Source organism: Spermophilus citellus, assembly GCF_964194105.1.
Source record: "Spermophilus citellus genome assembly, chromosome: 11".
In the NCBI taxonomy this organism is placed as follows: domain Eukaryota; kingdom Metazoa; phylum Chordata; class Mammalia; order Rodentia; family Sciuridae; genus Spermophilus; species Spermophilus citellus.
The window spans coordinates 118,867,171-118,882,236 of record NC_138192.1 but is presented as its reverse complement, the minus strand read 5'-3'; the positions used below and the strand labels follow the sequence as shown (position 1 = coordinate 118,882,236).

General features: G+C 57.7%; 1 protein-coding gene across 5 annotated transcripts; it reads right to left on the bottom strand.

The window, feature by feature from the left end:
• Positions 1–784: 784 nt before the first annotated feature.
• SLC4A3 (solute carrier family 4 member 3) lies at positions 785–14,436 on the bottom strand. 5 transcript variants are annotated; one of them, XM_081261797.1, is made up of 23 exons: positions 14,289–14,436; positions 13,588–13,731; positions 13,101–13,263; positions 12,241–12,518; positions 11,997–12,112; positions 11,386–11,585; positions 9,641–9,789; positions 9,305–9,485; positions 8,729–8,864; positions 8,285–8,468; positions 7,810–7,909; positions 7,269–7,453; positions 6,447–6,672; positions 6,032–6,250; positions 5,491–5,639; positions 5,162–5,356; positions 4,481–4,699; positions 4,056–4,145; positions 3,417–3,583; positions 2,564–2,817; positions 2,086–2,255; positions 1,728–1,901; positions 785–1,064 (listed from the first exon to the last, which is right to left on the bottom strand). In XM_081261797.1, exons 2-23 carry the CDS (start codon positions 13,636–13,638, stop codon positions 987–989), a joined length of 3,684 nt encoding a protein of 1,227 aa, XP_081117923.1. In that variant the 5' UTR covers positions 13,639–13,731; positions 14,289–14,436; the 3' UTR covers positions 785–986. The 5 variants fall into 5 exon arrangements, with proteins under 5 accessions (XP_081117923.1, XP_081117922.1, XP_081117924.1 ...); XM_081261796.1 differs by lacking the exon at positions 14,289–14,436 and adding an exon at positions 13,886–14,175; XM_081261798.1 differs by lacking the exons at positions 13,588–13,731; positions 14,289–14,436 and having other exon boundaries at positions 12,955–13,241.
• Between the last annotated feature and the right edge of the window lie 630 nt (positions 14,437–15,066).

The window sequence follows — 15,066 nt, the reverse complement described above, 5'->3', positions numbered from 1 at the left end:
CCGAATGCTCAGAGCTGCATGCCTCCCCAAGAGGAACAGAACACTTGAATGGGATTGGATCGCAGCGGATCCACCAGGTGGCAGCGCTACTCCGTTCAGACGGGACAGAGCCTGCAATCCGCGAGAGTGACCACCAGAGGGCAACATGGGAAGACCGACTCCTTCAGGCTGCTAGTTGCCTAGCAACTGTGACGCAACAGGTTCCTGTTTCCACCCTCCTCAAGGCCTCTCAGGTTATTTCTGGCAAAACAGAGGCTGTTGCACAAGGAGTGGCTTCAGGAATCCTAGAACTGCCTCTCTTTTAAGCCTGGAGACTAAAATGGTCCAAGGGATCCCCAATTCAGCACCACTCTGGCGTCTAGGAGATTGGGCGGCTGTCTGTCCCCCCAAGAATACCAGGGAGCAGGAAAAGAAGATAAACATTTCCATTCTTCTTTGTAGACTCACAGCCATTGGAGATGCTCTAATTTTCCTAGAGGCTAAAGTGAAGCAACCACCTCCCTCTTCCCTCCACTCCTCCCCCTTTCTATGCAGGGCATGTGACCTTGAGCAGACCTTGAGCCTCCTGCTCCTCAGCTGTACTTGAGGGGGCCTGAGGCAGGGATGATAAGGCCCAGCTCTGACCTTCTGTGGTCTTGATTCTCCCCTTTCACCTCAAGGACTTTGTCCTTGCCTTAAACCTCTCCCAGGTTTTGATGACCCAAATAATAGAATTCTTCTGATTCTTCCGGATGGATAATATGACTGAGAAACCAGAGACGGCACCAAGAAAGTGAGGCAGACACAAGACAAGGAGTGTGGTTATAATGAGCTGAAAGCCTGTGCCGGTCTGGTCTGTGCAAGGTCCTGGGCTGAAGTCAGAGGGCCACTCTGGCCTGGCATCAGTCATAGCTCCAGGCATATCCCTGGCCCTGGTGCTGAGCTCTGCCGGGGGCCCTGGTGTTGATCACTAAGGTAGGGTCTGTGAGGGGCACCATCCCAGAGGGTCACACGGGCATGTGCAGCTCGTTGTACTCATCCTGGCCATCCTCATCAAAGTTTGGTTCGGCATCTTCTGAGTCCAACTGCGGAAAGGAACACAGGGTTGGTCAGGGAAACAACTCCCCATACGCTCCTTCACCCACAAGCCCTCCTTGCTCCCAGACCTTCCCCAGCTTCACTCTCTGAAGGGATCATGATCCCAAGTTGAAGCATTTCCCTTGACCAAAATCTTTGGGTCACTCCCCAGATTACTAAGTATCTCCTAGTAATAATAATAATCATGATGGCAAATACTACATGTGAAATTCTTTCCTAGGGCCACTTCTAGTTACTGCAGCACCTCTACATGCAATGTTTAAGTATGGATGAATTGCAAAGAGATGTCCCTTCCTCTGCCAACAAAACAGGGCTCAGGATGGACCTCAGCACCATGCCACCCCCACTTGTACATCCCTCAGCTGTGTGCTTTTGTTCAGGGCACAGGCTGCCCACAGCAGCCCTGTGTTTACTCTTGCACCAAACCATCATGCCAAGTGCTTTATCTAGATTAGTATTTAATCCTTCCAACAGTCATGTAAGGTAGAATCTGTTATCAGCCCCATTATATGGATGAAAATGAGATTTCAGAAGCTAACTTGGCTAAGGTCATACAAACTGGCAGGAGGCTCAGGAAAGATGGGAACCCAAGTATCTGATTCCAATGCCCATTCACACTAAGCCTGCTACCCCAAACCACCATTCCTTACCGCCTGCAGCTCCCTGTCCTGGAAGAGCCGGGGCAGAAGGCAACGCCTCAGAGGCACCGTGAGCAGCAGCAGGAAGGGAAAGGCAAGAGAGGCCGCTGTGGACTTGACCACCCAGAGCAGGGCAATACAGCCCAACTGGATGCAGGTAAACAGGTGCATCCGCCATGTCTTCACCTGGAGGAACAGGCATTGGGCCTCACCACCCAGCAGCCCCAGTCAGCTCCCACCCACACCTAGGAACCTTGCTCCAAGACCCAAGTGATCCTTCATACTCACCCTGTCCATTTCTGGCCCAGGGATCTCTCCAGATCCTTGCCCCATCACCCCTTCTCCCCACCTCCATGCTTCTTGGCCTGACCTTGGTCACATAGGGCTGCTCTGGATGGTGTTTTGCCGGCATGAAGATGAGCAACAGACGCTGGGACAACTGGATACCAGACAGAGATGTGACACCCATGTACAGGAAAATCCCAAAGAGCACAGCCAGTGGGATCCGCCGCAGCACAGCTCCCATGACAATGGACAGGCCTGGAAGAGGTAACACAGGCCTGCCTGACCCCTCAGGCAGCCTCCATGAAGACAGATGGGCCTGGGAACAATGGGACATGGACCCCCTGACAGGTCAGCTATGCCACATGAACAGAAGATGGAACAGGACAAAGAACTAGGAAGGGACTCAAGAAAGGGCTGACCAGGTGAGAGATAGGTTGGGAATCAGAGGAATAGCCAGGTGTGACATATTTGCAGATTCAGAGGCGACGTGGTCAGGCCTGGGACAGAGAGGACTGTAGGCCATGGGGCCCAAGGCAGGTCTGCAGGGAAGGCTGGGCTCTCACCCACGAGGCTGGCGATGAGCACCCCGGTGACGCGCTGCTCCCGCACCTCCTGAATCTGGGGCTTGTCACCGGGTGCGATGGCAGTGCGCATCACTGTCAGCGCATTGACATGGGTGACAGAGCGGACGGTGGCAGCTGTAAGCCAGGGCAACCCAAAGAGCCCACAGAGACCACCCAGAGAGCCAATCAGCAGCAGGTCAAGGTGAAAGCCAGAACCCTTGAGCAGCCTCCTGGCCTTCTGACTGACGATGAGCCTGCAAGGGGAGGGGAACAGGGATGGCTGGCCAGGGGACCTGCAACAGGCACAGCCCAGCACACACACACACAAGGACAGGAATGTGAGGGAGGGATGTGCAGACACATTTCTCCCAGGGACCTGCCAGCTTCCTCTTTCAAGTTCCCAAATAGAAGTTCTCACATTGCAGCAAATTTGAGCCAAATTCTCATACTGTGAATATTTAAAACACCACAAAAGCCAGATGCCAGATCTCACCACATTATTTTGGTTTATCCCAAATGAGATACATGTGAGCATCCCCGGGTGACAGAACATCCTGCCAGAGCACTCTGAGGACTGTCAAGTGCCTCCATGCAAACCATGGTGGCGAAAGACATGTATCACATCAAACCACCCAGGAGAACCATGTCCAGACCCCCATGCCCCACCCCTACCCCACATCCCCACAAACCCCCCTCTTCCACACCCCTGCCAGCTCCGACATGCTCCTTCTCAAGGCCTGCCATATCTCCTGCTGCCCCCAGACCGACAAGATGCCCCACTTTAACCTTGACACCAATCCAAGGAGCCTGGCCCTGGCTCTCCCTTTCTCCCCCGTTCCCCAAGTCCTCTCACGCTGTGATCTGTGTCTCCATGAATATCAGGATGAGGACCAGGAGGGCAGGGACAGCAGCTGCCACCATCATCCAGGGTGGGAAAGGGCGGGCACTGCCCAGGGGTGGGATGAACCATGTGCGCTTATGTGGGGAGGTCACCGAGAGCCCTGTGGGCACGGTGAGCTTCTGCAAAACAGGAAAGAAGACTGGGCTTAGGGACACAGCCAGCCTCCCCATACAGGAAGCCCACAGAGTAGCTGTTTCCGCCAAGCTCTGTGTCCCCAATACCAGAACTTTGGGGAATGGGGAAATTCACTTTATATTCTCCAAAGTCTCGGTCCTTCCAGGGATCCAGTAACAGGAAGGGAAATGAAATACCTTCTTCTAGAGCGCAAGAGCAGTCAGCAGACCTGCCACAGGGAGACCTGTCATCCTGCCCCAGCCCACACCTGCTCCTCAGGATTCCTCTCTTAGCTGGACCTGGAACCTGGAACCTGAACCTGCTCCTGGAACCCCAGTCCCACCCTCCCAACATGGCCACAACAGGTCACTGTTCTACTAGGAGACCAGTCCTGCTTTTGACCCAGGGACAGTGGAAATGAGTCAAGGTCCTGGCCCTGGGTGAGAACCAGATGCAGCAGGGACAGGGCTCACCCACCTGTGTGTAGGTGTCTGTAATGGAGTAGTCTACCAGGACCATCACCAGGATGGAGATGGGGATGCCAAAATCCCCAATAAGGCGGCGAGCCTGCAGGAGCAGAGGTGGAGTGAGCGTCTGCAGACTCTGGCTTCCCCCCACCCCTCCCATCCCCTTCCAGAAGCCAGAAGTTCCCCTATCGTCTCTCTGATCCCCTCCCATGGGTGCCAACTGCACCCAGGAGAGCATTATCATCTTTATGAAACTTCTCTGGGGGAACAGTGAAAAAATTCTTGATGAGGATCCTAATGGGGTGCCAGGGCTGCCCAGACTTGATGTGAGGCCATAGGTTGGCTGGGGAAGGGTGAGGGACGCAGCCTATCTCTAGAGTACAGCGTGACATTGAGGAACCCTTGGGGAGGGCACTACACCCAGCCGCCATGCACCTTGCCACCCAGGAAGCGGCTGTTCCTGAACTTGCGTAGGAAGAAGGCAATGAGGAAGGTCCCAAGCATGAGGATGAGGGACAGCAGAGCCGTGTTGGGCTGGTTCCTGGGGCCAGGTGGTCCCTCAGTGGGGGGCAGTGCACTGCCATTTGGCTCCAGGCCAGCCTCCAGGGTCTCCTCAGGAGGGTAGAATGGCAGCAGCGGGTGCTCTGCGAATACCTGTGTGTGCACAACAAGGACACCTTACCACTCACTTGAGCAGGTGAACCCAATGTCATCACCTTCAGTACACCTGTGAAAGAGGGGGTGCCCCCTCACATACCTGAGCAGACAGCAATAACCCATAGACTTCCAGCATCTCACACACACACACACACACACACACACAAAAGGTGACCCAAGGACACGCAGCCTCGTAGTGCTGCCAGTACCCCAACTCCATCACACACCTGTGCAGGTAAATGCACATCACTAAGCCTCCAGTTTCTCGGGGTACAACTGGCATCCTCAGGGTCTCACCTCCTCCCCTTAAGCTCAGACCTAGGGTGTCCCTGATCCTCCCACGCCAACACCCAACAGAGCCCCTTTCCTTGTTCCCCTGTCCCCAAACTCCAAACCTGCCCCCCGCCACTCCCTGGGGTTCTGCCAGGCTTACTCCACCCACCCCATCCTGACCCCCACCTTGTAGAGCTTGTGGAAGGTCTCATAGATGAAAATGAGCGAGATGAGGAACGCAAAGATCTCCTGGGTGAAAGGCGAGATATAGCGGACCAGGAAGCTGCCCTCAGCGGCCACCAGGGCAAGAACGAAGACCACCAGCCAGAGGCCAACCCACACCCGGCCAGTGAGGTACTCCAGATCCTGGGCGCGGCAGAACTAGGGCAGAGATGTGGCAGTCACCCACAGGACATCTGTCCTCAGCAGGATAAGAAGGTGGTGCACTCCAAAGGAGAGAGGAGAGAAAGAAGCACAGTGGGGGGCAGGCCGCCCTGGAGAGAGCAGAGATTTACCTTGAAGAAGGCTTCTTCAAAGACAAGCAGTGGCCCAGAGAAGCCAACCACCAGCAGTGGCTGGGCACCCAACAGAGAGAAGAGGACACCCAGCACAGCTGTGGACACGATCAGCTCTGACACTCCCATCAGGCCCTCGGTCTTCTCTCCTGGGTGGGCAGTGGACAGTTGGGAGGCTCTAGCCTGGCTCTTTATACCTGCCTCCTTCCTCTTCTAGCTTATCATAAACTGGTGACCCCAGCAAAAGAGGAGTGGCCCCCAAAGTGATACACAAGGCCCCCTCTCCACCCTCATTCTTCCCAGTCACCTTCCACCTCTCCAAAGGTGATCACCCTTTATAACTCTCCTACCACCTCCCTTTATAGCCCCCCAAAAGTGATCCCTAGGATTTGCTGACCCAGCAGCTCCCAAAGGTGGTCACATCTTTCTAGTTCCTCTATCAGCTCCCTAAAGTAACCCCTAGGACACCACAGCCCAGAAACTCTGCAGGTGACCCCAGCCCCCCAAAGTGACCACAGGAGCCCCAACTCCCGCACTTTACCTAGCAGGCCCCCAAAAGTGATGGCAGGGCTGAGGGCCGCAAAGTAGATGAAGAGCACAGCAGCCACACACTGGGAGTGCAAGGCGTCCCACAGGTCACTGGGGTAGTGGGGGTAGCGCCGCTTCACGTCCCGGACAAGCCCCCCAAACACCGAGCCCGTCCGCAGTAGGGGGTCATCTTCAGGGGTTGCCTCAGAGCCTCCCAACTCCAGAGACAGCTCTGGGGAACAAGAGGCTACTGGAACGCAGACCACGCCCTCCAGCTTAGAGGCCCCAGGCTCAGGCTGCACAGCCTGGGATGTGGGGTCAGGGCTGGGAAACCAAAGCAGGCAGGAAGGACTGGGGTAGTCAGGACAGGGCGGAGGTCTGGTGCAGGCCCTGGCTCTGGGGAGGGTGTGTCACAGCACAGGTCTGACCTTTCCCAGGGGTCACATAGCCGCCTCGGGTGGTCGTCTCCACTTTGGTCTGCTCGCGCTCCCGGCGCTTCCTCAGCAGCTCCCGCTGGAAGGCAGCCACCGAGCGCAGTAGGTCACGGCCCTCCACCTCAGACGGTGGGATCACAATGCTGCCATCCAGGAACTCACTGATGGCGCTCAGGAGGTCCTGCCGGTCGTCTGCCTGGTAGGCAGCCTCATGAAACAGCTGGGGCGACAGGAGGGAAGAGGGAGGAGGACTTTGGTGGAGGGCTCCAGGAAGGAGGTGTTGGATCACACAGCCAGGAGCAGGGTGGACAACAGCCACGGCCACAGGGCCAGTGCGGCAATATCGGCTATCAAAATATTGGCACTCGTCCCTGCAGGCCTGCGAGCAGTGCTGCTCTGAACTCCCCGGATGCCCTCTGTCCTCCTCAGGGCCTCCAGACTTTTCCACACACAACAACTAAAGCAGTAACGCAGGGCAGAACAGGGCCTCCTGAACCATTCTGACTGGGGTGGTACATTCTGAACACCGCCCTGGCTAAAGGACCTTCCTGTCCAAGCCCAGGAGAAACACAGCAAAGACCAGTACAACCAGCCCTCCCATTCAAGTCTTTGTTACATCTGACACGGCAAGGTCTGGGCTTCCTCTCCCACCAAGCCCTAGCCTGGGGATCCAATATCTACCATTGGCTAACCAGAGTCCAAAGCAGGGCCTCTACCTGCAAGGGGCCTCAGCACCCTGCCTCCATGGGCACTGAGAGAACAAGCAGGGCCCAGGGAAATAGGCCAACAATCCCAGCCTGGGGGTGCAGAGCCCACCTTGTCAGACATGAGGGTGGCAATGGAGCGCCCCAGTTCATGATAGTCGGTGCTGGTGTGGCTGGGCCCCAGCATCACGAAGAGGAAGCGGACAGGCACAGGGACCTCAAGCACAGACTCCAAGAGCACAGCCTCACTCAGCCGCACAAAGGCTGCTGCTGGCTGCTCCAAGAAAGGCACACAGCCTGGGGGAAGAGGAAGGCAGAGGTGCTGGGCAAAGGAGAGCAGTCAGTGCAGGCCCTCGTGGGGGATCTGGGGCACAGTGGAACAGACTGCACACTGCACAAAGAAACACCAATCCACAAGACCCTATTAACTCAAGCACTTATATATTTATTACAACTTGCTAATAGATGGAAATTATAAATATTAAATAAGAGTGCTTTTTTCTAATTCTCACAACGTTGCTATATGGACTAGCAAGATGGGAAACAGGAGGGAAATGGGGGAAGAAAGGGCTGGAGATAACAGCCTCCAGCCAGAGCTCAAGACCAGCAGGCCACAGGGAGGGCCCTGCCCCCCAGCACCCAACGCTGCTCACCCACGAGCACAACGGTGGCCTCAGCATCTTCAGGGATCTTCTCCAGCAGCTTCAGGCTTTTCCCCCGGTGACCATCTCCCCCAGGCATGTGCAGGGGCTTCTGAGGACGCAGAACTGGAATAGGGCTGGGACCCAGACCGGAGGCCGTGGCAGGCCCTCCTATCCCTCACTCCAGCCCTGGATCTGGGCCGCATGTTCTCCCTCACAGCCCAGACAGGGACCATTTGTATTGTGGCTACACATTCAGAAGGGACCAGGCCAAGATCTGGACCCCATGGATCTGCCACATCATGGCATTTTACCCCATGTCTTCATCACAGGAAACCATCATGCATGTCACCTCCAGGTCCCCAGCATGCCTAGCACAGTGCCAAACCAGGACCTTCCCAACCTGCTCAATGAAGCTGTCGACAACCTCAACTCAAACTGGATGTCCTCTCAGTCCCCCAGCCCAAGTGAGAGCAAGGCCACTGACCTCCTTAGCATCAGGATCATGTGGCCAGAGTGGGGCTGGCTCCCCCAGGTCATCAGCCATGGTAGGCACCGCACCGTCGGGGCCATGACTGGGGGTTGGGTGATGATTCCCCAGGACTGAGTTCACGCTGGAGCTCGATGGGTTTCGAGGGAAAAAGCCACTGTCCTTGTCATCATTGGGATGGCTGGAGAAGGGGGACAAGGTGGGTTAGAAGAGGCTCATGGCAGACTGAGGTCACAAGGAGGTAAGAAGTGGGAAGATCAGGGCCTCCATTTCTTCTGTCTCAGTGTAAGAACTTTCTATCGGTTCTACAGTTTCTTTCGGAACTACAGAAAGATGGAAAGAGAATGAGTTCCCTATCACTTCTGGTATTCAAGCAGAGGTGAGAGTCATTCAAAAGAGCCTGTGCTGAACCAGACCCACTCCCAGGTGCCCTGCCTGTACCTGTGTTTTAGCAGCAGAGTACGCAGGACGCTGGCTCTGTCCTCTGGCCGGATCTGATCAGACACAATCATAGTCTCCACCACCAAGTGTGCAATGCCTGGCAGGGTGGTCTGCTCCAGGTCCAGGAGGGCCGCTCCTAGGAATACAGGTGGAGGGGGCACATCCTGTCAGATAGGAGACCACCTCCCATGCTACCTTGCCCCACAGGTAAGTACCCGATGCATTCAGGCAGATACATGGGTCCCCTGTGGCCACGAGCTGGCTGGTGAAGGGGTGTGAAAGCCGAGCACAGAAGCAGGCAGGCCCCTCCTCACCGAGGAAGGAAAGACTTCCATGAATTTGCAGCATTCAACTTCCCCTTCCTTGGGAACATCCACTGGGCACCAGGTACAGTATTAGGTACCAATAGGTCCAGCCCCTCAAGATTATGAATGGCTGAGGCAACTGGACTCCATGACCCCAAAGTGGTGGCCAGATCTCATTGCCTTGGCCCTGAGCTCCCGGGAGTAGGCCCAGGGTACTGGGCAGTCTGGCATGGGCTGTGGTCTTGAGGTGGGCAGGCCTAGGGATCCCTACCCTGAGCAATGGTCCTCCTGAGCTCCAGGAGACTGCGGAAGGAGAGGGAAGCCACGTGGGGCTTCCCCCAGCGCTCCGTCTCCTCCTCCACGTCCTCCTCAAACTTGATCCAGCGGGCTGTCTCCCGCCAGTGGGGCTCTTGGCTTCGGTCTAGCATCAGTTCATTCAGCTCCACAAATACCTGAGGTAGAAGACAGGGGTGAGAGCCTGGGGGCTGCCAGGTGGGACAGGGTGGCATGGGAAATGTCATTCCAGGGAAGGGCAGGGAAGAAGAGAAAGAAGGCTCCAGGCAGAGCAGGTGAGGAAGCCCCAGGCCACGCCCTCAGGCCCCTGCACCTCATGAGGCCTCCTGTCCAGCTTCTTCTTCTTCTTCTTCCTGCGCAAGATGGGGGCCAAGCCACTTGGGCTGCCCCTCCCTCCCTGAGTCCGGGACGGCTTCTTCACTAAGTGCCGCCGCACACCAGGGTTGTCCTCCAGGCGGTGACCTGCAGAGAAAGTGGGCTTGGTGGTCCCACACGTCCAGCTCAGACCTTAGAGTCACACACTACAGACTCCAACCCTCTGCTCTGCCCAACAAGTCTACCTGGTGAGGATGACAGTCACCAAGAGGACACACTACCAGGACCACATCATCTGATGTGGCCATTTCATGGATAAGGAGACTGACAGGAAGGGGGAAGATGGTTAACCCCAAATCACAAAGAGAACCACTGGCCAAGTCACACAAAAAGTCAGACCCTAACTCAGTCCATATCCCCAGTTGGACCTACTGGTCCCTGCCACTTCCTCCCCAGGGGGCCCTATGACTGACACCAGTCCCTAGGCACCAAGCCCCCAACACTTCCTAGCACCCATGCCCCATGGATACACACTCCAGCAGGATATGTTTCTGCCTGCCCTTTCCCAGGCCAACAGCTGGGGACAAGCTGGCCATCCAGTTACTCACCAGCTGGTGCCCCTGCCATGGGACTCTCCTGGCCCCTGGTGGGCTCCCACAGGCCATAGTCCTCAAAGTCCAGCACAAACATCTCCAAGTCCTCTGAGGCCAGCAAGTCTCGAGGGCTGGGGGCTGGATTCCTCCCAGAACTGTGGCTCTCAGTGTCCCTAGGCCCAGGGCTCAGTGCCCCATTGGGCTCCATGACCTCCTCCAGCAGGCTCGTCATTCCCCCGCAGCCAAGGCCTCAGCCCCTGCTCCCTCCCAGATCCTGGGTTCTCCCAACAGTGAGAGCCTGGGCAGCAGTGGTCTTTGTCCAAGCAGAGCCGTAGGTAGCGAGGCCTCCTGACCCCAACTCCTCACATCCCCAAGCCTTCTCCCTGATGATTCCAGCCCCCACCCTGGGTCTGTAAACACGCCCTCCCCATACCCGCCCCCCCACCATCCTGCTGCCACTGCCGCTGCTGCCATCGGATTGTTCCTGTCCCTGTCCTCAGGCCCTGGCAACTTTCCATGACGTACTGAGCTCAAAGCCCTACCCTACCCTGCCCCCGCAAACACATCCAGTGGTTCTGAAGAGCAGGAGGGCGGGGCCAGTGATGCCCCTGGCCTGGGCACAGAGCCCCACGGGTGATGACAGGTGGCACCAAAGCCAGGGCACTGATAAGATGGAAGGAATGTACAGAGATCACAGCCAGGACCAGCCAAGGGTGGTGGGACAGGACTGACAGAGGTCTTGGCTCAGGGAGGAGAAGGGGCCTGGCAGCCTGACTCAGGCTTAAAAAACTGGTCTGCAGGGGGTAAGAAGAAGGGGTTCAGAGTTTTCTCTGAGAAGAAGGGCCTTGGGAGAAGGGAATATAATGATGTCCTCAAATGCCACAGGGAGAGAGGGTGCCTTATTTCAGGGGTGACTCAGAGGACAGAATCAGAACCAAAGGTGTCACAAATGGAAATCTCAGCTCTGGCAATCAGAGAGATGGCTTGGTAAGGTAGTGAGCTCCCTGTCATTGGTCACATTCCAGCAGACAGGAACACTGCAGAGAGGACTCAGCCCTGGGTGGGGGAGAGCACAAGCCTCTTCAAGGTCCCTGGCAGGCTGGGAGCCTGTGGGAGTGGGCAGCAAGGACTACCATGGGGTGTCACTCACTTTTCATGTCATCCAGGTCTGCAGAGCCCAGCATCTGGGCCTCTGCCTCATCAGTGGGCACCTGCTGCTCCGGACCACCAGGGTTACCCAGGGCACTGCCTGGACACAGTCGCTCCCGCAGGTCATAACTGGCTGATGGGCTCCAGGGCCGGCTCTTCTCGGCAGTGACTCGGGAGGCCCGGGCACGGGGACTGGGGGAGCTGAGAAGACAACATGCACCCTGGACTTAACAGGGCAAGGCCAAGGAGATGAGCAGGCTAGTGGGTTCCAGTACATTCTCCAATTGGGGGCCCTGGAGTAGACACCTGGGCACCGGACACAGGCCTCCCTCACCCATCAGGCCGGCCCTCCTCCTCCTGCCTGTATCCTGTCCTCTTCTTTCTGACACCTCAGGCCTAAAGGACTCAACTCTTGGCTCTGCTCTTTCCTGTCTTCTCTTATTCTCTCCCCCTTGTAAACTATGGAGACATATAATGCTCCCCACCTTCCCTCCTCTCTGGGTCACACCTGGGGATACCCCTCAGGGTTAGGAAGGAGGTGACTATCAAGAGCCTTGTGCCTAACTACTCTGGGCTGGGCTAGAGCCTGCTGAATGGGGCTGAGGCCAGTACCTGAGCAAAGGCTGGGGGCTCTGGTCAGGGCGTGGTCCCACCGAGGGCAGGGGCTTGGTGCAAGCAGCCTTCCCTGAGAGGCCAGGACTGTCATCCTCATCGCTGCCAATGGAGAACTGTGGATAGACAGATGTGCCCTGGGCCCAACTTACCACTCAGCAAGCACTAGCCCCCACCCTTCTTCCTCCATCCTTTGTGCACCCTCCCTGAACAGCCACCCCTCATTCAAGTGGCAGGTCCCTACCTTGGCTTTCTGTGGGGACCCTGATGGTGGGGGCTCCACAGGTTCTACCTCAGATTCCCCTTCCTCTTCCTCCTCTTCCTCCTCTTCCTCATCTGCTCCAGCTCCCCCCTCCTCCTGGATGGGGGGAGTCTCCTCAGAGGGAGGAGCAGAGGTCTTTTCCTTCTTCCCCTTCTTCCTGGTATGCCGGGCAGAGGTGGGGGGCAGTCGCCGCAGCTTGTGTGGTGGAGGCAGGCGCGCTGAGAGCGGGTGGTGGGTGTGATGGGATGTGTGCCGGTGAACTAGGGGTGCAGGAGAGCTGGTGAGGCTCCCGCATCAGCAGGGGAGCCTCCCCGCCCAAGGGGCACACACCTTATTCTAGCTCAAGGCCTCAAAGGAGGGCACCCTAGTCCTTCCTCCAGGGCCTGGCTTCCCCCCAACATCTGTGTCCATGCTCCTGTCATTGATGAGGCCTGACAGAGTGGGGGTCAGGAGTGATGGAGAGGGAAGGTCACAAAAGAGAGCCTCGGGTGGGGGAAGATGTGATACAGCAAGGACGCATAAGAGGAGCTGAGAGGGGTCACCACATGGCAGAGAGGAGGGTGAGCAGGGCCAAAGGGGAAGATGAAGGTCACCGAGTGAGGCCTCAGGCCCATCTCCCTACATCTTCCCTGGTCTGGGCCCCTGCTTCCCTGGCAGGTGAATAGGTGATGGGTGAGAAAGGCAGAATGACTTAACATGGCATGGTGGCCCAGCACAGAGTCCAGCACAGTGTCCAGCACAGGATGGCACTAGGTGACCAAGCCGAAGGTGAGCACGGTGATGGTGGCGATGAAGGTGATGGTGGTGAGGGCAGCCACACTAGGGGTCCCCAAGCTACCCACACTCAAAGTCCCGCTCGCTGTAGCTGCGGCTGGGCTTCTCAGGGTCCCAGGCTGGGGGCTTGCTGATGAGATCCCCAAACCTGCTCACAGCCAAGGTCTTGCCCAAATCATCATCATCCTCCACGTCTGGACTTAGAGGGGGCTCCTCCAAGGGCACCCGGACCTGCAGGCCCAGACAGCATCTCCTAAGGACCCCTGGGCTGTGAATGCCCCACACCCACTCCAACTCCATGCCCTAGTTGGAGGCGGGGTCAACCAGCAGGCTCCATCTTCAACAGCCCTCAGCCCCCTAATCCCCTGCAGGCAACCAGGCCTTGGGAGGGAAGGGGCCACGGATCTGAAAAATATCAAAGACCCCTCTTTCTCCATTCCACCAGCCCAGAGAGATAAGCACATATGGGGGTCCCAGGGCCTACGGGAGAACCACCATGCCTCGCAGGGTCCCTCCCGCCCCTCTTCCCCCCACCTCCCCTCCAACGTCAGTCACCTGGGGTAGGGGGGAGGCGCCCCCGGGCGGCGGGATCACTCCGTTGGCCATGGCTGGGCGGGCGGCTTGGGAGGCTCCGGTTCACCAAGGGACCAGAACCCCGGGTGAGAAGAAGGGGGCGCTGCGGAGGCCTAGTGGGGAGCCCTGGGGGTGGAGGGCGGGGTCAGGATGCTCGCGCTAACAGCCCCCGCCCGGGGGTGGCTACCCTCACCCGGCTGGAGTGTCCCTTCAGGCCCAGCCATTCCCGGGACAGCCCGAGCCCCCGCCCCTCCTGGCGGCCACGTCCCGCCCGCGGTACCTGAGGGCTCCGGAGCCTGCGGGGCCGGGGCGGGCCGCCGCGCCCCATGTCCCTCCCAACGCGCTCCGGGGCGCGGCCACCGGGCTCCCGTCCGGCCTCTCGCCGCGCAAGCCGGGCCTGGCGGACGCAGGCGCTGGAGCCCGCAGCCTGCGGCTCCACCTCCTCGCGCTCGGCTCCCCCGCCGCCGCCGCCGCCGCCGCCGCCGCGGGGCCGCACAATGGGAGCGGGCGGGCTGTGACTCACCCCGCCCTGACCGGCCGGGCCCCGCGCCCCGGCCCCCGCAGGACCCCACCTACCCACGCGCCCCTTTTCCGGGCGCCCCACGCATTGCTGGGGGCGGGTGCATGGCCCTAAATTCCCACAATCCCCCAAACACGCTCCGCCACCTTGCTTTTCGTCTCACCTTGGCTCCAGAACTCTGAAAGCGACCCCCTCCGCAAATGCAAGTCCCTCAACCTTGGGAACATAGATCATTGACCCCCGAAGCACCCACCACCCTTAAGTCTCAGTACAGCCTATGTCCCTCAAAGGCCTGGCTTCTGGCGCCCTGCACCACCCAACATTTGACCTTGGCATATTACCTCCCCTCCCTGGACCTCGGTTTCCCTATCTATAGCCAGAGGAAGCTGAAATAGGAGTGTTCCAAAGTTCTGTGCAACTCTGAAATTCTGCGGCTAAGTTTCCACTCAAGGCCACAACACACACACACACACACACACACACACACACACACACACACACACGCCCCTGCACCATCTGAAGTCACATATCATATTGCAAGGGCAAAGGTCTTTGGAAGGAGCTACTGGACCCCAATCTGACCATCCCTGGGTCTGTGAAACTGGACACCTATCACAACAAGACCCATGTAACAGTCCCTTGATAAACATCTGTTGAAGCCCGTTCCTGAATCTCCAGGACAAACACAATGAGGAGGAAGAGCTGGGAGTGGAACTGATGGGGAGCAGAAAGTAGAATGGCCAGAGCCAGCAGGGGAAGCAAACAAATGTGATCAGCAAGGGGAGTGGAGAGGAAGAAAGACCAGGCCCTGAGACCTTGGGCACTTTTTCTGACCCCTGCCCTCCTCAGGGTCTTGTCAAACCAAGGAAAGGGCTTCCACATGCACAACCTTCCAAGAGCAAGAAGGAAAGAGTGCTAGGATCTACTGAACACCCACTTTG

Bases quoted from the DNA above. Each gene is read 5' to 3' on its own strand.
- SLC4A3 (XM_081261797.1), bottom strand. From the start codon at position 13,638: ATGGCCAACGGAGTGATCCCGCCGCCCGGGGGCGCCTCCCCCCTACCC. The intron at 8,469-8,728 runs GTACAGGCAGGG...CCCCTTCTCCAG, and splicing joins ACTCTGCTGCTAAAACACAG to CCATCCCAATGATGACAAGG. The intron at 4,700-5,161 runs GTGGGGGTCAGG...GTGCACACACAG, and splicing joins CCTTCCACAAGCTCTACAAG to GTATTCGCAGAGCACCCGCT.